General features: G+C 39.9%; 2 protein-coding genes across 5 annotated transcripts; both read left to right on the top strand.

The window, feature by feature from the left end:
• Window positions 1-513: 513 nt before the first annotated feature.
• Window positions 514-9,267, top strand: LOC108238479 (pyridoxal kinase). 2 transcript variants are annotated; one of them, XM_017420604.3, is made up of 11 exons: window positions 514-774; window positions 1,947-2,001; window positions 4,182-4,286; window positions 5,171-5,254; window positions 5,343-5,377; window positions 5,545-5,630; window positions 5,723-5,768; window positions 5,859-5,967; window positions 6,099-6,235; window positions 6,327-6,393; window positions 7,118-9,267. In XM_017420604.3, exons 1-11 carry the CDS (start codon window positions 679-681, stop codon window positions 7,252-7,254), a joined length of 957 nt encoding a protein of 318 aa, XP_017276093.1. In that variant the 5' UTR covers window positions 514-678; the 3' UTR covers window positions 7,255-9,267. The 2 variants fall into 2 exon arrangements, with proteins under 2 accessions (XP_017276093.1, XP_017276092.1); XM_017420603.3 differs by having other exon boundaries at window positions 515-774; window positions 5,859-5,970.
• Window positions 9,268-11,287: 2,020 nt separating this feature from the next.
• On the top strand, window positions 11,288-24,781 carry agpat3 (1-acylglycerol-3-phosphate O-acyltransferase 3). 3 transcript variants are annotated; one of them, XM_017420753.3, is made up of 10 exons: window positions 11,288-11,546; window positions 18,716-18,773; window positions 18,893-19,125; window positions 19,240-19,409; window positions 19,491-19,652; window positions 20,545-20,698; window positions 20,787-20,889; window positions 22,232-22,307; window positions 22,574-22,772; window positions 22,874-24,781. In XM_017420753.3, exons 3-10 carry the CDS (start codon window positions 18,948-18,950, stop codon window positions 22,963-22,965), a joined length of 1,134 nt encoding a protein of 377 aa, XP_017276242.1. In that variant the 5' UTR covers window positions 11,288-11,546; window positions 18,716-18,773; window positions 18,893-18,947; the 3' UTR covers window positions 22,966-24,781. The 3 variants fall into 3 exon arrangements, with proteins under 3 accessions (XP_017276242.1, XP_017276244.1, XP_017276245.1); XM_017420755.3 differs by lacking the exon at window positions 11,288-11,546 and adding an exon at window positions 14,768-14,985; XM_017420756.3 differs by lacking the exon at window positions 11,288-11,546 and adding an exon at window positions 17,154-17,227.
• The last annotated feature ends 54 nt before the right edge of the window (window positions 24,782-24,835 follow it).

The following is a 24,835-nucleotide window of genomic DNA, read 5'->3' on the forward strand; positions in this document are numbered from 1 at the left end:
TGTGTTGGTTAAGATTGACTAGCTGTGGCGGCCATGTTGAATTGGTTTGACTCCAAAAGGTAACGAGTTTCCTGTGAATACCTTCTGCAAATTTTATTAATATTCATCTACTATTTCATGGGATATTTTGCGAACGATACAAACAAAGGAGCACACAATATTACATTCTGCAGCAAAGCCTAAAGAAAATAATTGATTACTTACAAATAAACAACTATCGACTTCTGTCTGATCTAATCTAGCACAACTATTTTGTTTAATTTTATTTAAGTATTCTAAAGCTGGTGCAGCCTGGTTAAAAAGTAAATAAGTTTACCATAGTTGTTGGTTTCAATGGATTTTGATTTAAAAAGAAAGAAAGAAAAATCTATGCTGGATTTGTAAATTGTGCAGTTGAACTGTAAAAATCTGTTTACGCTGAAGTTTTCAATAACGGGGAACCCCGTGTCTCCCACGTTTCTCTCCAACCATTGAACGCATCACTTTAGGTGCCCGTTCAGCTGCCTGAAGGAAAAAAAGAAAAAAAAAAAACGTCAATGTTCCAACCAGCGGCGCGGCGTGCCCTTCAGCGCCGAACTTACCTCTCATTAGCCAAGTTTTCCCGGCCGTGTGCTGAGTTTTAATGCTAGTTTTAGGTTAAACCCCGTCCGCGGTGCTCGTTGGGTGTTTCTGTTTTAGATGCGAACTGCGGTAATGGAGTGTCGCGTGTTGTCTATTCAGAGTCATGTTGTCAGGGGATACGTGGGGAACAAGTCGGCAACATTTCCCCTGCAGGTGAGTACATCCTGTCTCCAGGCTGCTGCTGCTGCTGCTTCGGCGGCTCGGTTCCGTCCGACGATGACTGAGAAAAACGGCGAAAAGTTCGCTTCTGAACGCGACTTCCTAATTTTTGTCGTAACGGTTTGGTTCGCTACGATGTTACATCACCAACTCATTTCTGCCGTGGCTCAACATACAGGCCATTTCTCTCATTTTTTACTGTTAAACCAGTGAGTTTAACACCTAAAATCTTAAAAATCTGCTCTAATACATCACTGTAAATGACATATAATCAACATAACTCATTATGTATGCACTTGGCTGCTGACAGGATCAAGCAGTGGAAACATTTCAAAGTTTAGCTGCTGAAATGTTTCTCATTATTTCAATTTACAAACTAAGAGTGTGTCACTGCCAAATAAATAAATAAGTCAGTGTTTCTGGTTGTTTACTGCACATCCAGACTGTCTACATCATGTGTTTGTTGTGATTTGAGTTGGGTTAATCCTAAACATGCATTGATTTTCTTGAAAACGTGACATAATTTCACTATTTTATCATTTCAGATTACACAGATTTGATATCCTGAACACTGTGTTCAGAAACATTTGATTAAAGTGCTGTTCCAAGTGGTTTCTGAACTGTAGTTTTCTTTATTTTTAATAAAAAATCAGCTTCTTTGTAGTCATGTATCTTCATTATTGACAATTTTCAAGGCCTGTTTTGATTGTTTGTATGTTTAAGCCACCAAACAATGAATCATTCATGCACAGAAGCCCACCAGTTTTCTGTGTACACACAACTAACAACTCATTTTAAGTTATTTTATAATAAATATATTATATCTTTAGTCACCTACTAGCAGCCTACCGTATTGTTCCTCTGCTTGGTTTTGCAAAACTGTGAAATACTTTGGCTAGGAGTACAATCTATGTTTCAAAAAATCAGAATATTTGTCATTTAGAGGATAAAATAAGAGCCTAAAAAATCCATAATTCCCGAGTTGACCTATGCCTTGTTTTGGGATAAAGTCTCTTTGGGAATCATCTTGCTGGTATGAAAATACTTCGGTGGCCCTCAGTCGCTGCTCCCACGGCGCGGGGAAACTTAGACGTTTACTCAGGTCTGGTTCTGTAGAGATGTTCTTGTTCTCTGTTTTCACAGCTGCCTCGTTCCTGTTTTTCCAGGTGCTGGGCTTTGAGGTGGACTCCATCAACTCGGTGCAGTTTTCCAACCACACAGGTTAGCTTTTGTTTGTTTTTACAAAGCAGATCGGCTCATTGTCTAAAGCTTTCAGTGTCTAACAACCTGTTGCAAAAGTATATACATTACAGTGTTCACAACTGTGTGCTCATTAGTGTAGACAAATAGAAAAACACAATTCCATGTTTTGAGAATCATAAAATTGACTTTTTATTTGTTCAAAGATCCCAGAAATATCACCAGCTCCTTTAGTCCTAACTTAAAACAAAAGTAGGAGATACTATCCAGACAGTGAAATGGGCTGAAAACTGTTTATTTTTTAATAATTTACATGCACAAAACAGTCAGGGAGTGTACATTTTACAGGTCAAATTAACATGACTCAGTTTCAAAATGGTGAACATGTCCACTCTGTCCCATTCGGCTGTCCTTGGCTCTAATTTCTAATTTTTATTGTAGCACACGTGAAAATGAAATGTGTGTGAGCGTCATGTACCAAAATAAAGTTATATTTTGCAGAGTTTTAGGATTTATCTGTCACTAGTTTGGCCTTGAAATCATTAAACGCTCTTAAAGATTTGGAAAACAAATGGATTAAGAATCTTGGCCTGTGTATCTTTTACAAGCTCAGATTAAATATTATCATAAACTAATGGACTAGCTCGTGTGCTGGTCTGGACTTGGGACACAAGTCCAATGAGACAAAAAAAAAGGAAAGAATCACCTGAAGGAATCACAGGGATTCACTGCTAACGAGAAGCCACTGGATGGATTTTAATGAAACTTTCAGAAACTAATCACTGGATGTACATCTACAGCTAATTAACAAGATGGCTGCTGCAGCTAGTCAACCACAGCAAACACAAAAACGGCTGTAATTCCATCATTTTTGCAGATATAGAGCTAAAAGTTGGTGCGTTCGTAGCCGAGAGGAATTTTACAAAGCGCAAATGTGTTTCTGAGGAGCTCTCCTTTTTAAAAACATCTATTTATGAACTTTCAGAGCAGGGAAATGTTCTGGAAATCGGAGTGAAACTGCCGCTCGCTGCCCCACGAAGGAAAACAAGGACCACGTGAAAGCAGAAGGGCTCAGGACACACGCAGAGATGATAGGATTATTTTCTCAGGTTCATGCGTTAAAGTATGTGAAGAATTTGTTTCCGCAACAGGAGTTTGAGACGTTTACCCAGAAATCACTTCAATAATATCAACATCTGCTCTTAAGGAAAAGGAAGCTGCTCAGGTCTGAAAGCTTTGACTGACATTGTGTAAAATGTAAACATTGATGATGGAACATTGTTAATAATGTGTCCAGTGATAAACGAGACCCTGCCTGTTTTGAGTTATGTACAATTTTGAAGTGTAAACATTTGTTATATGGGTTTCTGAGATTTTCATTCTGTTTTTGTTTACATTTTACGCACAGCCCCGACTTTTTCAGAGCTGTGGTTGTTTACTGGCATGTGTGTTTACTAATATTTATAAATATTTATTGTCACTTGAGGCAGCGGCCATGTTTGTACTCTTCATGGAAACAGAACACATGCTTCTGTCTTCTCTGGAGGTGTGTTCACTGGCTCGGCGTCAAAACTGGAAAAACTGTCCTCCGGTGCACCAAATCGTGTCCTTATCTGCGTCCATTTTGTCCCCAGTCATTAGCAGTCAGAGCAGCGTTTCCGGGTTTATTGGAGGTAAAGGCTGAGGAGAAAACAAAGCAGGGAGCTGGCAGTCAGGATACAGTGTTCCCTTTCAGTTTGTGTGGAGACCCACGCTCGGCCCCCGCTTGGCCCCTTCTCGGCCCCTTCTCGGCCCCCGACATCACAAAGAGGTTGTGGGCAGGATCTGCAGAGCAAAGAGGGGCTCATCCACACATCCACTGTCTAAATTCATGCTAATACAACTTGAAAGGTTTTTTTTATATAATAAATTTATTTTCAGCATTTCAAGTAGGGCTAAATGTTAATTTTCCTTTGTGTTTATTTACTTATTGTAGTTAACTTATTAGGGACACCACAGAGTGAGAAAACATTTTTTTCGGTCAGGCCCCAGCGCTTCATGAGCTCCAGATAAAATCCAGTTTTAGCCACTCTGTCTGCTGCTTATGGTTGACATGACTTCAGCTGGGACCACTGTTTGCATACTCTCTTCTGATGTGTGTGTTTTTCAGTCAGCTGTTAACCTGTAAGGTGTCTTATGTCCTGGTTTGTGGTTTCGTCCAGGCTATGCCCACTGGAAGGGACAAGTCCTGACTGCGGAGGAGCTGAATGTTTTGTATGAGGGCATCAAGCTCAACAAGGTGAACCACTATGATTACATTCTCACAGGTGAGGCAGCAGGAAGCACAACATGTTCAACAAAGGAAAGTAAAGAATGCTTTCGATCATATTTCACTTTTATTTTAATCAGAAGTAAACTGTGAGTCATTGCGTTAAGAAATTTTTGTGGATAATAATCAAATATAATTAGTTTCAGTAAAATCCAGACCTGAACTCAAAGGTTTATGAGCTTTGCACGAGTACTTAGTTGATTCAGAATAACATTTTTATACATAAAGCATATGGATGTAATGAATTGCTTCATCAATTAAAGATAAAATATAATTTTTTTAATGCATGAATACCAATATGTCACAGTTTAACGGTCTTTGGATGTACGATGATGATTGTTTTATTGTGATCTGGCCTTTCTGGGCACAGATTATTTCCTGAATATTTGACTCAAATAACTGAGGGAAAAAAATCAGTAAACTAATGAAAGGATTTGCATGTGCAGCCTGATATGCTGACCTCCAGCTTCATCACAATGTATGAACAGAAACAGCCACAGGGAAGCGTTATCGTTATCAGGAGAAGTGTTTCTACGCTTTTGTTTTAATCCCTCTGCATCAGTAAAACCTCATTCCTGCACCCAGGAGTTACTTTATATCATGAGACTTGTAGTGCATTTAGTTTAAGTAACAGAATTGGCCAGAAATCCTGATAATTATAATTAAATGACCCTATGAGGATAATTTAAAGCTTTGCATCACAATCCAGGGCAAAAGTTTGATTGATCACAAACAGTGTCTGCAATTAAAATATATTTATCTGTGAAGCAGAGAAATGGAGCACTTTATTCAACCGTAATGGGCCAATAGAGTCATCTTTGTATCAGTTTTTATGACTTCAGGCTGTTATCTTTTCATTGTTATTCTAACATCTCTCCTCAGGGTACAGCAGGGACACATCCTTCCTGGAAACAGTGGTTGATATTATCAAGGAGTTAAAGAAGGCCAACCCCAGCTTGGTATACGGTGAGTAAATCAGGTTTTCCATTTGAAAACTTGGTTTGTTTCTTAACTTGATTTAAAATCTCACGTTTGAGACTTTTGTTCTTCACAGTTTGTGATCCTGTCATGGGGGACCTTGGTGCTATGGTATGTTTTTCTTTATATTCATTTTCTGCAGCTTTTATAAGCTCCACATGAACCGTTTGGTTTGTCTGCTTCGATGTCTTTTTAGACACTTTGTTAAAACATCTGTCACTTAAAGTTAAGAACGTTATATTTTTCCTAACCTGTTTTCTTTTTTTTTCTTGTGTCAGTATGTTCCAGAGAACCTGCTGCCGATCTACAAGAACAAAGTTGTGCCTTTGGCAGAAATCCTGACCCCCAACCAGTTTGAAGCGGAGTCAGTTTGTTTTCAAAAAGTTGTTCAAGATTTTAAAATAATCTACAAAAGCTTTTCACACTTTATTTTTGTCCTGTTCTGGTTTTCTGTAGGTTGTTAACTGGGAGGAAAATTTCCACAGAGGATGATGCTATCAAGGTGAGCATCCTAAACACTTCCTGTTTGTTGAAACTTTTATTATTTGTGTTTGTGGCACCTGAAAGTTCAGTTCCTGGTTCTGTTCTCCAGGTTATGGACTTGCTTCATGAAATGGGCCCAGACACGGTGGTCCTCACAAGTACAGACCTGCCCTCCAAACGTGGGGATCAGTTTTTGGTGGCCCTTGGGAGCCAAAAAATAAGTAAAGTATTTAGGCCTTTTTTAAAGCAACTAAAATGAACATCTGTGTAACGACAATAGTTAGATTCCTGCTGAGTGCAGTTCAGCTGCCATCTGTCTTGTTTTTGATCATCTCAACCCTCTCTGCAGGAAAACCAGATGGGACCAGCTCCAGTCAGAAAATCTGCCTGGACATCCCGAAAGTTGATGCGGTGTTCGTGGGAACAGGAGACCTGTTTGCTGCCATGCTGCTCGCCTGGACTCACCACCACCCTAACGACCTAAAGGTCCGCCGCAGCCACTAAACGTTTGGTTTCTGTTTTTGAACGTATAAATTGCAGTTTAGTGCAGCTTTGTCTTCTTTTGATTGTGTTTCAGACCGCCTGTGAAAAGACCGTTTCTGTTATGCACCATGTCATTAAGAGGACCATCACTTATGCCAATGGTAGGGTTTGGTTTTGTCTTTACTTGGTCTCCAAGATGATTCTTGGACAAAGACACGTCTTGATTTCTTCTGTCATTTGCTTTGTATTTACATAAAATAACACCTTGTGTTTTTACCAGTACAGTGGATCTTAGAGTTGGTCCTTTAAAATAACGCAGTAGCTCTATTGGTAGCTACGTAGCTGCAAAAAGAAGGAATTAAACTTTAGGCTGATTAGTTTACGACAACTCCATTTAACCCTCTTTTCCTCCCAGTCTGTCTGTTTGGTTTTAACAACAGTGACTAAGGTTGTCTCAAGTCTTGTTGGGTTAAAGAGGAGGATGTTGTTGGCTGTCTGACTCTGCAAACTAAACTTTTTAAGCATGCTCTCCAAACGAAGCATTACAAACGTGAATGTAACATGTTTGTATTAAATTCATCATAAAGTTCAAATATTACCACTCTTCTAATTAGCGCTTGGCTAACTGCAATAACATTTGTTTTACACTCTGGTAGACTTTTCATACCAAAAACTGCTGCAGCATCAACCCTTGGGGTTAAAGAGGTCCTAACAAAAACTAAGGTTTCTCACCTAAAAGGAATCAGCTAAAACTGCTAAAATATAAGCTTCTTGAAGAGGAAATATTTCAACTGTCAACTCTCATGTGACTTAGTACTATTAGCCAAGGAACAGGGGTAATATTAATGGGATTGTGCCTAAAAGTTTCGTTTTTTTGTCTTTCAGGGGTGGCTGGTCCTGGGAACAAGCCCAGTCCTGCTCAGCTGGAGCTGAGGATGGTCCAGAGCAAAGCCGACATCGAGAATCCTGCCATCGTACTAGAAGCAAAGGTTTTACAAAAGTCTTTGGACCAAAAACGGTAGACTTCTGTCAACATTCACATTATGTTGCTACGAATCCAGACGTTGTGCCGGGACCCAAGTAGGATTTGCGCATCAAAGACAGTCTTGTGTCTCTGCCTTACAAAAAAAAAAAAAAAAAAACCTCTGAGAGAGAACAACCACGTCGGCAGGATGAGCTGTATTTTATCCTGAGCAAACACTCTGGTACCACTGCCACACGTGTCTGTATTATGGCTTCATCTGTCCGTCACTAACAACAAAAAGGACGACTATATTTAGGTTTAAGAATGATAGATGATGATGAATTGTCCTTTAGCGTAGTAAAAATAATAATTTCTTATAAAATAACTCATTCCAGTTGTTCAGAAAAGCAAAGCAGCGGTTTGCTTGTTCTGACTGTTCTGCTCACGGGGCATTATAAGCACACTGATATCCTCTTTGTAACAACACGAAAACATCTGGGGTTAGATCAGGGATGCAGAGGCAATTGAGTATGGGCTTTTAAAGCAAAAATACGCCATGAATTTTGTAAGTTATTTTTTGATTTTTCTTTGAATATTTGACCCAGCAGCCCCCCACCTCCAGCCAACTCTATAAACATAAAACCAATTTGCAGCGATTCGTTCGTCTTAAAACACGTTCTTATTTCAGTTTTTACTCCTGCAGGGCCAATTAATTAACAACAAGCTGTAAAAGCAAAGAAGGCAGTTTTGATCTCATCTGTCCACACGGTGATTTAAAGTTTACTCACCCAGAGTCCTGCAGCTGAAGACTCCTCTGCTGCAGTGGATCCCAAAGTTTTCAGCTTTAAACCCACAAAATAAAAGTTTCAGAAACTCGTGACCCCGACTATTATTGACTGAATGATACAATCATTGCTAGGAGGCGATTTAGCAAAGACCCTCATCAGTGTTTCTTCTGCGTTTTATCCATTGAGGACTATTGTTTTTATCTTTCTCTAACAGTTAGGGCTAAATATGCTATTAGCAATAATTTTGAAAGATAATTTGACTTCTGTAGATATTTTCAAGCTTTCATGAGGCACAGTTGGTTCCTGACCTGAACTTTAGGAACCGCTGCTGTAATGAAACGGGCTTCAGGTGTGGAGACGTGTTCGGCTGCTAGTTTTACTAACTGGAGATTTTTATATTCCTTTATTTTCACCAGTCCATTAAATAAACATGGAGGGGAATGCATGTATTCTGACAGTGAAGCTGAGCTCATCAGTGATCGTAGTTTCCACTTTATAATCCTTTCAAAATAAACTACGATGGCAGAAATAGACGCTGGGATGCGCCAAGGTTTTCTCTTTTTTTAAGATGGTTGCAAAAGTCAAATTATTCCTTTAAATTCTCCATTTTATCTAGACTAAACAGTACTGCCCATCCGAAAAAGCAATGTGCATATTTTTTGTTAAATAATTTCAGTAAAATGGTACAAGTGCATGCAGTGTGCTTAAAATGCTTCTCAATGTCTTAACACTTCAAGTAAATATAGAGAAGTAGTCAGATATATTTTATTTTAACTCCCAGAAAATGTTGAACATCTTATGCAAATTAATTATACATCTAGTTTCACAAACCTACTTAATTTTACTTTTTTTTGTTTTATTTTAGATGAAATTGAACTGAAATGACAATTATAGTAACAGCTAATGTGAGAAATGTTTAATTATTTTGAATGACCTTTTTTTAAATTATGCAATGCTGTGTTGAACTAGCAGGTGTGTAACGTGTTAGGTTCATGTTCTATCTCAAATTGAGGTATTTGCACAGATAATCTTTAATATATTTACTAAACGATGTAACGATCCGTCACATGTTCATATTTGTTCATATCTCACAGAAAGAGTCGGCCTGAGAGACCACACTGTTTAGCCTTAACGGGGTTAGAGAGGCGAAAGAAACGTTGTGAATGTTTCTGCGCGCTCCAAGCGGATCCTCACGCGTAGTGTTCAAGAGAAAACCTTTAACTGTTGCTCTGATGTAGAGCAAAGTGTGAACGTAGAAAATAAATGACTGATCTTTTACTGAACATGTGTGCATTTTGTTTGTCTGTGGTGCTGGGCATCAAAACGAACCGTGCTGATGTTTAAAGGAGGTTAATTTTTTTAAAGTTGGGCGTGAAAGGAGTTGATTAAAGCTGCTGTTCTACAAGACGATCACAAGAGGGAGCTACTTCTTCCTGAGGTCACTCATTGCAGCCTTAACATTTAGTTAATATTTAAAAAGGTGTGTCTGTGATAGTGGAGATATGTGTTATGCACATTTAGTCAACCTGAGTAATTATGCTAAAAATATCCAGATTTACTACAACATGTCCGAGTTTCGTTCACGTTTTACAAGCAGAATGTGTTTTTAATATAAAGTATTAATAAAGGTGAATAAATGAGAGTCTTAGTTGGTTTGTCAGATGAATACTTTGTTGTGTGAAACAGGCGACGCAGCTCTGTTTCTCCAGCACTAATCCAACAACGAGAATAGCCAGCATTAGCCCAGATAAACCAGACGGGCTATTATTTCTGGCCACCTGCAGCCTTAAAGGAGTAGCTCGCTCGTTTATTATGTTGTTTCCTTCTAAACTCAGATGTGTAAAGTACTTTTATAAAGAACCTGTCTCAGTTTGCAGATCTCACGGGAGAGGCAGGCTAACGGTAAAGAACGAGGCCAATAAGAAGAAACGGTTTCCAAAACCCGTTTGGCTCTCAACTTCTTTAGTAGTTTGACCAAGTTCTGTAGAAAATGTTCTCCTGTCGTCACTTTTATCAGTAGCTGTTTCACCTTTCTAACCAACAGATTGTCCTCTGGTTCATACAGAATAAGCTTCTTTCTCTAGAAGAAGACACGCAGTCTTTGTGTTTATAATCTCTTAAATGTGCATTCTGTAGGGTTTTTTTTTGTTTGTTTTGCATTAATCAGACCAGGGGAATTATGAATCAGCAGGCGTTCAAAACTACCCTTAACCGAACTCAGGCGTTGTTGTGCTGAGAAAATAATGACAAGGTAAATAATTGTTACATGCAAATAAGATGTTTTATATGATGTTGGCTTGAACTGCGAGGAAAGTTGATTTCCAATGAGTTCAGATGGAGAAAATTCCTTTTCCAGTGGAAATAGGGTAACTTAAGTGTCATAAAAGAATAAGCTGGACTTGTAAGAATGACAGAAAAGTTTGTTTTTTAGGAAGGTTTTTTGTTATCTTTTCCTTGTTTGACCTCCAAACAGGTGCACCTGTGCAAGAATACCACCAGAGGGCCAAAGAGTTTGACTATAAATTCGAATTTTATACAGAAATACTATTTACTGTGTCTGGTATCTTCAGTATTTGTTAAAGGTTACCTGTGAAATAAGAAGAAGCTGACTTGCTGCTATAATAAAGTGTCTGAGGGTTCATTTTATAACAGGTTATTTGCCGAGCTGTCTGGTATTTATTGACATAACAACTGGTTCATCATTTTAGTTTGGGAGCCTTTAAAAAATACAAAACTTTATCTGAAAGTGGTCAGGCACTGGACTGAAAATCAGTGGGAAAAGTGTCCAAAGGTAAAAGAGGGAATTCAAAAGAGCTGACGGCTTGAAGGAATATTGCTTTAAAAGATTAAACTCTGGGTTTTTGAAAGCAAAATATGAATTAAAGTATGTGAATTTCACTTATTGGTTAAAACCATTGCAAAAACAGGATGTTTGAGCATAAAAGTCTGTCACAGGAATCCCTACAGATTTATTCATTTAATGTGATTTCTCTGTAAATACCTTGGAAATTTAAGACCCAGGTTTCCCATTTGAAGGGAAAAAAAGGATGTATTTGTAATGTTTAAGTTAAATAAATCAGAGGAGCTCTGGGAATGTGTATTGCTGCAGGATGGACTGAATGAATTAGTTTTGATTATTATTATTTTTTTAAAGGCCGTAAAATCCCGCAGAATAAAAAGCTCCCGCATGTAGTTGGACTCTTAGGCCGGAGAGGGGCTGTAGAGGTCTGCAGTTTTATTTTATTTTTATTTTTTGGCGCAGATTGTGCGTCGTATTTGTCTGGGAGGAAGAGGGGGAGGAGAAGGAGGGTCGGACCGGATGTTGGCCCCAGCTACCTTCAGATGGGCACGGAGGAAATGTGGAGCTCTAACGGACAAACAATAGCGCTCCTTTAAACCCTGCCACCTGGAGGAGTCAATTTTTAATTATTACTAATATTTTTTACTGCTTTTCGGGAAGAGGGTGAACTCTTAATGACATATTAATTTACGCCCTCCCAAGGAGCAGACTGCAGTGGACACTCGGACTCAATCTACCGACTGAGAAGTGAATCATCTTCAGGTAAAGACCCGGAGCGGAGCACCGTTACTGCCGCTGGATGCTAGCGTCAGCAGGCTAGCTAGCTGGCGAAGCTTAGCTCAAGGTTCCTGTTCACAAATTAGTTGGTATATGTGGGGGGAAAGTTGGCATTTAATAGTAAATAAGTAGTCCAACAAACCGACTTCTTGCCTTACCCTGAAAAGTAGAACATTACCCCTTCTTTACGGGGTTTGCTAACTTAGCATGCTAACGTGTGTTAGCATCCTCTCTGCAGAGTTGCTGCAATTTTGAAGTTCTTGCTGTGCTGCTGACAGCTACATTTTACTCATCTGGACCATGGCAAAACCTGGACAGACGGATGTATGTTTTACCAAAGTGCACGTAGTGAATATATGTGATTGCAATTAAAAGATGTGTCGTTTGTTGTGTTGTTATAGTGTCGTGCTGCATCAGTGCAAGAGCCAGAAAAGCTGCAGTAATATTGGCACAAAGCTGGGCATGGTGGGAAAATAGCAGTCTTTGGTTAAAAGTTGATCTGCATACTGATAATATTATGCAACAAATTAGGGGGCTTGTTTATCTTTTTATCTGTTATAGCAAAAACCATCAGAAAACTGAATATTCATGCTTTCTGCAAGATCCAACATTCACATTACTGCCTTTGTAAAGGTGCAGTCTTGTTATACAAGTCTGTTCCCAGAAACAGATTAATGCTAAATATTAAATGAGGAACTGTTCAGTAGTTCCTCGTAGGTCGTAGGTCTTGTTAGGCCACGTGTTAGTTTCGGCTATGCATTCTCTTCATTCTGACCTACATCGTCTCGTCTATGACAATGTGGTGAAACAAACCATGACTTTTGAAATTACTCCTTTTTGCACCAGATGAAATGTACAATAAAGAGGTTCTCAGTTAAAGGAAGTCGATATGGTGTTGGGGAGACGGGTCTGAGACATTTCTTGAAGTATTTTCCCCCTCATACCGATGGTTAAAGTGTCTGTAAATTAAAAGTTTGTAAGCAAAATTTATGAACGATGGCCAACTACTACTGAACAGCCAAAGTGACTGAAAACAGGTCAATTGTGTCAGAACCGTTTGGGATGGAGTAGTCTGACAATTTTGAAGCATCTGTAAGTATTTTGGCTCAGATTAGTTGAGTCAAGTGTGCAGATTAAATGACAGGTTTTATGTGAAAACGGTAAACTTACCGATTGACGAAGTGTCTCAAAAGCTGCTTGTGTTTGAACGCCGAGCTCTCGACTGTCGTCTTACTCGTCCTTTCTCTTTTCTTTCACGTTTAGCAGCAGATCCACTCGTATATTTCCTCTTAAACATCTTGGAGATAATCTATCTTGCCTACACAGTCTGCATCCAGCCTAACATATCACAACACATCACATGACTCAAGCTTTCATGTCAATTTCGACAAGTGATTTGTTTACGTTGAGTGCATACCTGCATTTCAGAATTGCATATAAATATACTCCCTTATATCGTTTGGGATAGCCTTCAGTTGGCATTGAATACTTTTTAAGTTATTTTAAAAAATAGTAGACAACTGGGACTCCTGATTAAATATGATAAAACACATCTTGCAAATAAAAAGACTAATTTAGAGTAAGCATAACAAACTGGAAACATCAAAATATTCTAACTAAAAGTGTTGTGAGGAGTATTTGTCAGCCACGGTTTAATAACGAGCTGAAACAAACATTTAGTTTCTGCTGCATACAGTGTTTCCTCCTAATAGACTCTCAAGTCCAGTCTTGTTTAATTGGTGTTGTTTGACAGCCAACACATATATTTATTATTTATTTATTTATTAAATTTGGGGGAAAGTGCAAAGAGAAATTGTTGCATCTATACCTCTGAGCCTGTTGGTTCAAAGTGCAGTCCCACGTCCACACGTAGTGACTCTTATCTGCTAATCAGACTCAGTGTTGGCTCATAAGACTTTGAATCGTGTTTATTGATGAGCTTTTATCAGAGAATGTCATCTTGAATAGTGAATAAAGATCACTGCAATAATCTAGAGTCTGATTTCCCAATGTTAGGTCTTCCTCAAACAATAAGACCGTTTCACTCTTTTCCATTAATCACATCGTTTTCCTGAGTCTGTGCATGTGGTCGTTTGTTTGTTGTGTTAACAAAGCATCCCATAAATCACTGAATGGGTTTTAATGAAACTCTCAGACAGTATTTATTGTATTCACAGCTTTAACTCATTACATTTCTGAGTCAAACCGATCCAAGATGGCCACCACAGCTAAATGATCTTAGCAAACACAACAAAATGAATCTAATTCAATCAGTTTTACATTTGTTGAGCTACAGTCTGGTGTGGTAATAGTTGAGTTGTCCCCAACACATGCTCTGTAGTGTAAGAACTTACAATATTACATGAGAGATGAGAGTGAGCGTAACATCATTTTCTAGGTTTGACCAAAATGGCGGTGGGCGATATGCATTCCTTATGCATTCCTTCAAGGAATCCTAGGCCTTTAATTTATTCCCCATTGCGAACCAGCAGGACGGTGCTGGAAACTTTGATTTGTTTTCTTCAACTAAGACTGACCAAGTTTTGTCTACAAGCTTTCCAAAATCACTTAAACAATGTTTTTGTACAAGAAACAAAAGGCTTTTGTTAACGTTTGACGTGTGGAGATCTTTTTTTTTTTATCCCCACAGAGCTGTCAAAAACTGCAAAGGCAGCAGATCGACTTTTTGCATTATTCATTTCCAGTTTTAACGGCACACAAAGAGATCGTTTAAGGAAACTGTTGATCATCCCCCTTAGCTCATCGCTTACTTAACCGTGGGTGTTATCAGCAGGTGGGAAATGGCAAAGTGAATCACGAAAATCAACCTAATGATTGGTTACTTTACCAAAACAGATGCCGTCTCAAGCCTGGCTGGAGGAAACCTGGGCTTGTTCTTTGTTAATGTTAATGAAATGTGACATAACCAGGGTGCACATAGCCTGCTAATCAGCACTAATCTGATCCACTGGATTAGAGGATGGGAATCCAAGGCCCTGCTTACAGTACATGTGTGCCTCTTCCTTCCAGAAGTTAACCATCTTTCTAGTCTTCTTTCTAGCATTCATTATTGGATACTTAATTTGCTGTTTCTTCCCAGTCAGAATGCATTTCTTTTGGTAATTTCTTTAGTTGCTGTTGGGCGAAGTTCTGCCGCGTTTATCAGGTGGCTCCTCCATCAGGTCCTGGGATCTGTGTTCTGCTGTCATCATCATAATCTCAGTTTTTCCTGCTGTGGGATTATCATGGCTGTGAAGCAGGCCAGCCTGTGAGCGTCCAGAGCTCTGCCGCCTTTCATATTTTCACTTCGGCTTTGAATTTGTGGAATATCAGGAGCCAAAATGCTGAACCAGAGTGCTGTCGTGATCTTCACAGGCATTTGTGGGGCAATGGTGTTCATGGCCATGGCCTACTATGTCTACTGGTGAGTAAAATACTGAGGTGTGATTGGTTAGGAACTTCTAGAAGCTGGTTTAGAACTTGAGCAGGTGAAAGGAAGTTCTTTGGTAGCCTAATTTGGCGTGTTTATTTAAAAATGGAAATGTCCTGATAATGAAGCAGTTGTCGTAGTGTGTGTGGTGTCTCTAAATGCACGTCGCGGCAGCCTTTCTGTATTGAAGGCTCATAAGAAGCAGTGGTTATTTGTCGGTGTAGACGCTGCATTCAGGTGATGCAGAGCAGAAGCAGCTGTCCGGCCTTAAGCAGCTTTAACCCAGTCAGCATTCCTAATCTTTCCTCCAGGCTGAATGTGCTCACAGGTGGAGCCTGACTGCTTTTCTTTCTGATATATTTTTATCTAAACCACCTGTGCGTGTTTTTCTCTTATCTCAAGAGCACAGTTGTCATTTTCAACACCGCATGGAAAGTTGATTTGCTTGATTAGGCTGACGTGTCATCACGGTGATAAAGTAGGCTTAATGTTTGGTAGATTCTCGTTTGAGTGAGCGACATATTTAAACATATTTATACCCACCTACTCCTAAAAACTGATCTGCAAACCCAAAAGGATGATGATCACAATGATGCTACAGATTGCTGGAAACTGTTTCCATAATATTAAGATTCGCCAGGGGAATTGGGTTGTTTCAGCAGAAACATTTTCTGTAGACAAAGGTGAAAATGGGGGTTTTGTTGTGTTTCCGGAAGGCAAACCAGTAGAGCAAACTGATGCGATCTGCAGATGTTTACCCACAAGCCAGTGTTGCTCGTGTTGTTGGCTGATAAGACAAGAGACAGCTGCAACACAGACGCTTCAAATGTGTGCTGGGGGAAAAGAAACAACCAGTTATTTTATTAAAGATTTCCTCCATTTTCCTAACCCCTAAATCCAAAATCCAATCAGTTTTCAGGTCATTACACAGCTAGATTTACCTTTTTTAATTCTACTAGGCACTAAAATAAGTAAAAACTTCACAGTTTTTAGATTTTTATACCCTTTAATCTTCTGAGACAATTTAGTGAATATTTGAACTTTCCAAATGAATCATTAAAATCTTGGTTTTGTTGAGAAAAGGTGATTATATTAACGATGCCAGAGCGGGCCTCAAATTATTGCTTCAGTTGTTACGTTGGGGACATCCTGAATATTTCTCTTCAATTGTGTAGTTGAGAGTTGTTTTGTATGAGGGCACGGACAGAGATCGGGTCAGAGAGGAGTGTCTGTGGAGAGAAATGAGAGTAAAGTTCAGGATATATTTGGAAATGCCTCCGTCTGAGGTCCTGCTTGTTGCAGCATCAACATTTGGTCAGAGAACCTCCCCACTGGCTGCTTGTGATGAAACACGGCAATATATGGGAAAGTTTATCCCTAAAAATAACAGCGTTTGCTCTTTTAAATTTTAATCCAAAGCACTTTTTCAATCTTGTAAACCTGGCTAGTGGTTATTTTAATATCTAAAGTGTGGAAAAATAAGCCTAAAAATAACTTTCACAGCTTGATTGTCACCACAAATCAGTCAGAACAACTGAGAAGTCAGTCAGGATAATATGTTTTTTTAGCATGTTTGGGCAGGTTTTCAGGGGGAAATTTAATAAAAAAACGACTTAATAGAAGAATATCATACCAACCTAATTAAGTATAAAAGTTTCCATCATTAGTGAGGATCATGTCCAGGTGAACTGTGACGTTTCCTGACGTTCTTGGAGCTTGTGTTTTTGCACCAGTTTGTCTTTAGGACTTGGTTACTCATTACACCAACATCTTGTTTTAAAGCTGTTTGAAACAAAGGCCTAGGATTCCTTGAAGCTCCTGCACAATCTGTTAGCAGTCAGTGTGTTTGGGATCGGTCTACACGAAATCTTAGGGCAGTATCTGTAAAAGTTAACCATTCTTTTTGTTTGTTTGTTTTTAAGATTAGCTTGCTGTGGCAGTCACCTTGATTCAGGTTGACAGACCCCTGCGACACGGATAATAATAAATATCCCGGAGGCTCTGGCCTCTCTGCCTTGTGTTCAGTTGTCCACAGATAAAACGAAGTGAAATGTAACTTTACCCTCCCGATCACCCTCGCCAAGTTAGAACAAAGGTCGCTCACAGACGGAGCGCTGCATGTTCGGACTGATTATCAGTCCTCAGGATGATACTTGATCCACAGGCAGCATGGGTTTAAAACTAGAATGAAACACTTTTATTGGTCCAGGAGACTGAGCTGAACTTAGATGAACTTGTATGTGAGATTCAGTTTGTTTTACTTCATTAGTGTGTGTGTGTTGCAGTGTGTGTGACGGATTGATTACACTAAATAAGACTTTGTGCTTCCCTACAACAATCAGGCCTTGTAACAGTTTAAGCTGCTTTTATTCACTGAGACAGAGTAAAAGAAGAGTTAAAATTTGATTTGATGAAAGGGGTCATTTTTTTACCCCTTGTTGTTTGTTCCAGGGAAAAAGACTATCATTCAGTGTTTGCATCTTTATCTAAAATGCATGTTTTCTATTGTTTACTACACTACTTCTGTCTGTTGTGTCAGAGGATTTAAGTAAATATACATTTAAAAATGTTGATGACAATGCAAAATGTATTTTTTGTAGATCTAGAACCAAACACAAATTAAGCTCTTGTAGAAAAATTAAGTCAAAGGGATTTCTCCAGTTAAGCATGAGCATTTTAGAACGGCTTCATTTTTAATTCTGTTGTCATGTAAGACGAGGAATGCTTGTGTATACTGATATTCAGATTGTTTTTTTTGTTGTTGAGTTTAAAGTAATTTAGAGAAATATTGTTAATCTCGAAGAGCCAAAGGTTTCCACAGATCACAGATTAGAAATGTTCATCTGAACAGCATTAAAACTGGCTTAACCTACACTTTAATGGGCTTTGGTGCAGATGTGGGAACAGTTCATTGACAGTTCATTGACCTAAAAATGCTTTTTACCACATGTTACGGGTGGTGATGTGGTAATTTGAGCTGTTGTGAGTAGAAGCTGACTTTGTTTATGAAACGTTTTGTCTGAATTAACTTTCTTTACTTACTTCGCTGTTAGATAGCTCTATAACCCAGAGTGTTTTTGAACAGTTCATTATGCAACACAAACTACTCTGCAGCAGAACAGCATCTGTTCAGGTTTTAAATGACTTGTATTGTTTGCAGAACTCACACCCATCCTCCTTACTCAGCCAGAACTGCTCACCAGTCTGTTGCAAAGCTTATATTTAAAGTTGGAGGTAATTCTGTGTTTTAGTTCATCTGCTGAGTGAAAGTTGAGCTCTCTGAAGCCCAGACAGCCTAAGGTGATGGACTCTGACTGGGATCTCAAAATATCCTCTTCGCAAGTTCAATGATATCTATTTTTATTTCCTCCTAGAAACTAAAATGAGTCGCATATCTTGTTCAGATTAACATTAACATTACAAAACATTAATCAAGTTAAAAAGTATATATAAGTACTCTTTTTGTTCCTATAGTTGCACATTAGGTGTAATGATTCGGCAAAACATATCCTGCTGTTTTAGAAGAGTTCATTCTTTACACTGAGAATGTTTTTTTGTTTTTTTTAACCAATCATTCCTGTTTTTACATATTATCAGCTCACGTGACTAAAACTCTTGGATGAAACATGCACCAAGAATTAAAGAATATTTTAGCGTGATGGCCCTTTACTGCCCTGTGTCGCCTCATTGCCGTTTAACTCGACCTCTCTGGTGTTCCTCACAGGACCGTGATATTGTCTGACGGACCGTGTAAACGCGGCCTGTAAAGGAGTTCCACCGTGGTAAGCACCATGTTTGTCTTTCCAGTCCACTTAAACCTATCACATCCTTACGCTGGTTCTGTTTAATCGACATCTTTCCACATCTCTGCTTCCTGTCGTCGTCTCTGCGGCTCTGCCAGCTTGGTCGTAGCGTACAGAGAGAGGAGCCCACTCAGCCCTTCAGGCTCCTCAGCCATGGCTCTCCTGGCCTACCTGAAGAGCCTGTTCATCCTGCAGCTGCTGATGGGCTTTGTGTTTGTGGTGAGCGGCCTCATCATCAACTTCATTCAGCTGTGCACCTGCATCCTCTGGCCAATCAACAAGCAGCTCTACCGCAGAATCAACTGCCGGCTCTCCTACTCTCTCTGGAGTCGTAAGTAGACGATCATCTTACTGTTGTGCTACATAAACGCTTTGACATCATGATTCCATCATCAGCTGACACTGATGTCTTTGAATCTTCTCTAACAAATGTTTGTCTGTGCAGAGCTGGTGATGATGCTGGAGTGGTGGTCGGGAACAGAATGCACTCTGTACACGGACCAGGCTACGGTGGACAAGTTCGGCAAGGAGCACGTCATCATCATCCTCAACCACAACTTTGAAGTCGACTTCCTGTGTGGCTGGACCATGTGTGAAAGATACGGCATCTTAGGGGTCAGCCAAGCGCCGAACTGTGACTCTAATTTTTTTTTTTAATAAGTCTGTAATCTGTTTTAATGATATTTCTTCTTGTAGAGTTCAAAAGTGTTGGCCAAACATGAGCTGCTGAAGGTTCCTCTGATCGGCTGGACCTGGTACTTTCTGGAAATTGTTTTCTGCAAAAGAAAGTGGGAGGAGGACCGAAAAACGGTCTTCTCTGGCCTGGAAAGGCTCAAAGACTATCCTGAATATATGTGGGTAAGCACCGGCAGACTCACCTTCTGCGTGGATTTACAAAATATTTAAACTTTCCTTTTTCTGTAATTGGATTTAATATTTTTGGGCTACTCTTAAGTTGGTTTGATTTATTCTCACCTCCTAAAAGTTACATAAAAGCATCCTGTTTTAAGAATTTCTTCTTTTTCATTAGGTCAGACAGCTCGAACCCTGTTGTGAAAAGGTTGTGAAATAACCTCTCAGATCTGATTGGGATTAAATGTTTCTATGGCTAAATATGAGGGGATCTATTTAAATGATAATTATAATAAAGAATTTTCTTTTTCCAACTTTAAAAGAAAAAAAAATGTAGGTCATCTTTTCTTTGTTGCCCTTTGCTCCAGTTTCTCTTACCTGGATTTGTCTTGGCAAGGATTCACAAATACAACCCAAAGAGAAAAGTGTTTTCTGTTTCTCTACATATAATTGTGACTTCATTTATATATTTATTGTTTTTTCTCAAAAACTTTCTGAACTAGACTTTCTGCTGTTTATTAGTTTGATGATGCATCTTTGTTTTGTTTCATGGAAGCAAAGAAGACAAACCAACTCTTCCAGAGTTTATAAACGCATTTATGGCATCTTATCTTGTGACAGCTGGACTTATTCTTCAGCTTTTTTTAAGATTTTATCCCACCGCTCAGTTCTCCAGGTTAGATCAGACACATCCAGCTGTTCCCTGTTAAGTCAAGCATAGTTCAGTTGATTTCTGCGTTTGTGCGACAGAGGTGATTGTAGCGGAGTTTCACTGAGTGTAATTTAAGCAGAGTGGTTGGGACAAGAGAAAAGAGGTCATCCTAAGCCTGTTCTTTCATTTTTTTTCTGGTCTGTGTGTGTGCGTGTGTGTATAAACCCAGCTTTTGTGTCTGCACAGTTTCTGTTGTACTGCGAGGGAACCCGCTTCACAGAGAAGAAGCACCAAATCAGCATGCAGGTTGCAGAGAGTAAAGGCCTGCCCAAGCTCAAGTATCACCTTCTACCCCGAACCAAAGGCTTCACCACAACGCTGCAATGTCTGAAGGGCACAGGTGGAGAGCACACAGACACACACACACAGTTAGGAGTGTTAAACACTTGGTTTTATTTGTTCTCAGTGGGCTTTTCTCTGCGTTACAGTGACTGCTGTGTATGACGTGACTCTGAACTTCAAGGACAAGCAGACACCCACTCTGCTGAGCATCGTCAACGGCAAGAAGTACAAAGCCGACATGCGCGTTCAGTGAGTTAAACTTATACTCTCAAAATACTTTGAACTTCTCAGGGTTCAGGGTTCCTGCGTAGTCTGGACGTTATTTTTAGTATTTTCCAGGACTTAAAAAGTATGGACAAACATCCATGCTTTATTTCTTTACTCTATAGCTCAAACAGCAGAGCAATTTCCCAATTTATTATATTTGAAATAGATTAGTGTGCAGAAGTTTCAAATCAGCACCAGCTTTGTTCCGTTTTGCTTCTAAAATCTGGATGTTTGGAAAGAAAATCTAAATAAACGAAAGATGACTCAAAATGTCACAGTTTTTGTTTACAGTGTAAGATACCGTGTGGATCTCAGAAACCTTCAATATGTGCTGAATAAATGCAAACCATTTGCCATATGTTGTATTATCTGTGCAGCCGGGGAGCTACAAGCTGCCCTAACCCTAAAGAATACACCACAGTTGTTTATTTTACTCTGAATCAGGACGAAGTTTTACAAAATGAACCTCATGTTTGTATTAAAAAACACAAATTTAAGACCATGAGGTTCCTACAAAAACTGACATTATTTCCATCTTTTGTGTCTACTGAACATTTACAGTAAATGTTTGTTCTTGGGTGTCAAAACTTCCATTAAAACAATCTGGGATTTTAAAACTGGAAGTGTGCAGGAGTTATGGATGTTTGTTATAAGACATGACAGATGATGGATCTCTGTTTAATTTAGTCTCTGATCAGCCTGGGAGATTGCAGCTGGCTGGAGTCCAGTGTTTTAATGGGTTCAGAATAATAGCTGTAATAGTCAAACTGTCTGCCTCAAGCTGGTTAGAAGACAGAAACCAGAAGAAATGGCTCCTTTGAAACTGCTTGTTTTAGCTGAATTCTTGTAAACTCTGTTAATATGTAGGTGAAACCTTTCTTTTGATTTAAAGGTTGGATAGGATGTGAGCAGCCAGTCCTACGAGTTAATTTTAGGCGCTAGAATCAATGAGCAGGTCACCTGAAGCCCTCTGGTGATTAGAAGCTGTCATTACAAGCCTCAAGTTTTCAGATTCACTGAGATGCATGAGAAAATAATGTTTGTGCATCTGTCATGATTGGTCATTTTCTGTTTTATTGTCTGTTAGGTTATCACTCACTTTAAATTAGGCAGCCATGATGATAGCATATTATACACCTTAACAATAGCAGTGGAAGGCTGTGATTCTTCATTTTATTCTTGATCGCACATTTAATTCTTCAAAGAAGCCAACACAGTGGTTTCTTTATTCCCACGTTTTTAACCGTAGCTCTCATGTGCCTGGGACACTGAAGCTCAGTTCTGTGTGCAGTCTCGTCTAATCGTAAACTCTCACCTCACCCAGGCGGTTTTCTGTGGATGAAATACCAGAAGATGAGCAGGAGTGTGCCAACTGGCTGCACAAGCTCTACCAGGAGAAGGTAAGAAGGATTTTTAAGACTCGTGTCACAGAAGGGGTCGTTCAGTCAGATCCGTTTGTTGTTTTTGTTTGTTAGATTGTTGTTTGTGCACAAACCAGAAAGTGATTCATGTGACACAATAAAACCAAAGCAAAACATTGGAGAAATGTTTAGTAATCACGCCCTTAAAACCAGATGAAGTCGCTTCTTTGCAGCTCAGCTCATACATATACTATAAACGAAGTATCGTTTGATACAGCAGATTTATTTACTTCTTTGTCCCTCAGGACGCCTTGCAGGAACAGTACAACAAGGAAGGCAAGTTCCCCGGACCCACGATCATCCCACCTCGCCGTCCATGGACACTGCTCAACTTCCTGTTTTGGGCCACCCTTCTGTTATCGCCCCTCATCAACTTTGCTTGTGGCGTGGTGGTCAGCGGCTCCCCTCTCCTCATCATCGGGTTTATCCTCTTCCTCATCATAGGTAGGGTAAATGCTCAGCTTTAATACAGAAGAGAAGTCTCTAACGCTCAGTATTTGGATTAATGTCCTCATTCACCACTTTTTCTTTTTGCTTTTTTCCAGCCTCCATTGCTATCCGTCGTCTCATCGGGGTCACGGAGGTGAAGAAAACAGGCTCCAGTTACGGAAACCTGGAGGCCAAGAAACAAAACTAAACTGTGTGACCCCCCTCCTGTGTTCGGCTGTTTCTGCACGGCCGCCCCATGGTGTCTGACCCCCCCACCCCCCTCACCCAGCTCCATCCTCCTCCTACCGTCAGCTCAGTTGGGAGGCCGGGGAGGAGACCCACCTGTGAAAACATAATCGACACCAGAGTCCAAAATCCTAAACGGCACGAGAGTCCGAGAGAATAACAGAAGGATTGAAGCTCCTCTGGTGTTTTACAGAGTCTAAGGAGGGGGGAGACGCAGTACTGTAATCTGTTCATCTTATTCCATCCAGCTCCCGTTCAGGTCCTGTTAAATCCCAGTAACACACACCGTTAAGCTCCTAACATGCCCGAGGTCACACAGACGAACGTTCACTTCATGTTTTGAGGCTGCACGTCCTGATTCCACTTCCTGTCAGTCATCAGCCAATCAGGAGGAGGTGACACGTCGATTCTGTTAGCGCACAGAACGCAGTCTAGTCTGTATTTAATTTATTCTTTCCCTGCAGCTTGGGGCCAGTGTTTCCAGATCTTCAGCATGCCGGACGGTTTTAGTGGAAATTGGTGCCTTGAGGCCCAGCCTGGCTTTCCTGAATCAGGTCACTTCACCCAAATCAGCCTAAAGTTACAGTTTTTCTGCCAAAATCTTCCACTGAGTAAGTGATCCTAAATGAAACCTATTTGGATCAGATTTCAGGAATGTAAAGGTAAAACACCAACAGAAAGAACTAAAGCACTCATCCTGTCAGCTGAAGCTTCTCCAGAATTACAGACGCAGATAAATTAGTTGGCTGTGACTGCAGCCAAAAAGCTCTTTTTCTACCATCCACCCTGGGGTTGAACTACCTCTTGCGTCCACGTCGTGGCAGCTTGGCTACGGTCCCATAAAACCTTTATAGTTTTTAATAATATCCTCAGCTGCTTGGAGATGATTGTTTCTGGTTCACATGGATAAATGTAATCTTCTTTCTGAGCTGGTCAGAGATATTAACCTTTGTTTTCTCTGCTCCAAGTGGCTGCTTGTTCCCTTTAAATGAACCAAATGTCTGATTAAAGGTTTGAAGGCACCTGGGAGAGTAATTAAAGTTAAACATTTAGTCTGAAACATGATTATAAAGCAAAGGTTTATAATCTCTTTAATGGTCCAATCTGTTCATGATGTTTTAGCATATCTGGAGAAACTAACAACAAATCGTCTCCTTTCACAGTTCTTTTTGTTTCCTCTCACACACTAAAGGCTGCTTTTAATGGACTCGTTACCAGAAACAAAGCATTGTTTAAAAACCAACAAACTTCTCTGCGTCTGTATGTCCTGGGCAGGGAGGAGGTAAAATACAGCAAAGCTTGATTTTGGTGTTCTGACCTCCCTACACGTCGGATCGGACAGGCTGGAGTCCGTTAAACCACAGCAAGGGCTCTGAATGTGAAAACTGTCCTTATCAAGGAAGCCCACCATCTGTCCCAGGCCTCATTTGTGCCCCACGGCACCGAAACACGTCGCCCCATTTCGCTCAGTCCAATTTACACATTTAGGAGTGTGTTAAACTTCTAACCCGACATCCTAAGTGTGATCGGTCCAACAGGAGTCCATTTCCCGAAGCATCTCAAGCCGAGCCGCCGTCAGCCCCCGTCTTCATGCACCCTCACAGCTGTTAGCATAGACTGTCGTAGGAATATTTTTAACCTTTGCCTTAAATCAAGCCTGCTCAGGCAAGGGATTGCTTATTTACCTCCCCTTAACAAAAAAACACAAAAAAACAAAAAAAAAAGGAAGAAGCTCCAGTTATTTCTGTTGTTCACCGTCTCTTCCTATAAAAACAATGCATGGTCGGAGTCACAAACATTCATTATTGGAACGAGGGAATCATTAAATAATT

Source organism: Kryptolebias marmoratus, linkage group LG6, assembly GCF_001649575.2.
Source record: "Kryptolebias marmoratus isolate JLee-2015 linkage group LG6, ASM164957v2, whole genome shotgun sequence".
Lineage (NCBI taxonomy): Eukaryota > Metazoa > Chordata > Actinopteri > Cyprinodontiformes > Rivulidae > Kryptolebias > Kryptolebias marmoratus.

What these genes read in the sequence shown, in the direction of transcription:
- LOC108238479 (XM_017420603.3), top strand. Translation starts at nt 679, where the DNA reads ATGCGAACTGCGGTAATGGAGTGTCGCGTGTTGTCTATTCAGAGTCAT. An exon ending in CCCAACCAGTTTGAAGCGGA is followed by an intron (nt 5,631 to 5,722) that starts GTCAGTTTGTTT and finishes GGTTTTCTGTAG; the next exon opens with GTTGTTAACTGGGAGGAAAA. An exon ending in CCTTGGGAGCCAAAAAATAA is followed by an intron (nt 5,971 to 6,098) that starts GTAAAGTATTTA and finishes CCCTCTCTGCAG; the next exon opens with GAAAACCAGATGGGACCAGC.
- agpat3 (XM_017420753.3), top strand. Translation starts at nt 18,948, where the DNA reads ATGGCTCTCCTGGCCTACCTGAAGAGCCTGTTCATCCTGCAGCTGCTG. An exon ending in AAAGATACGGCATCTTAGGG is followed by an intron (nt 19,410 to 19,490) that starts GTCAGCCAAGCG and finishes TTCTTCTTGTAG; the next exon opens with AGTTCAAAAGTGTTGGCCAA. An exon ending in ACTATCCTGAATATATGTGG is followed by an intron (nt 19,653 to 20,544) that starts GTAAGCACCGGC and finishes GTGTCTGCACAG; the next exon opens with TTTCTGTTGTACTGCGAGGG.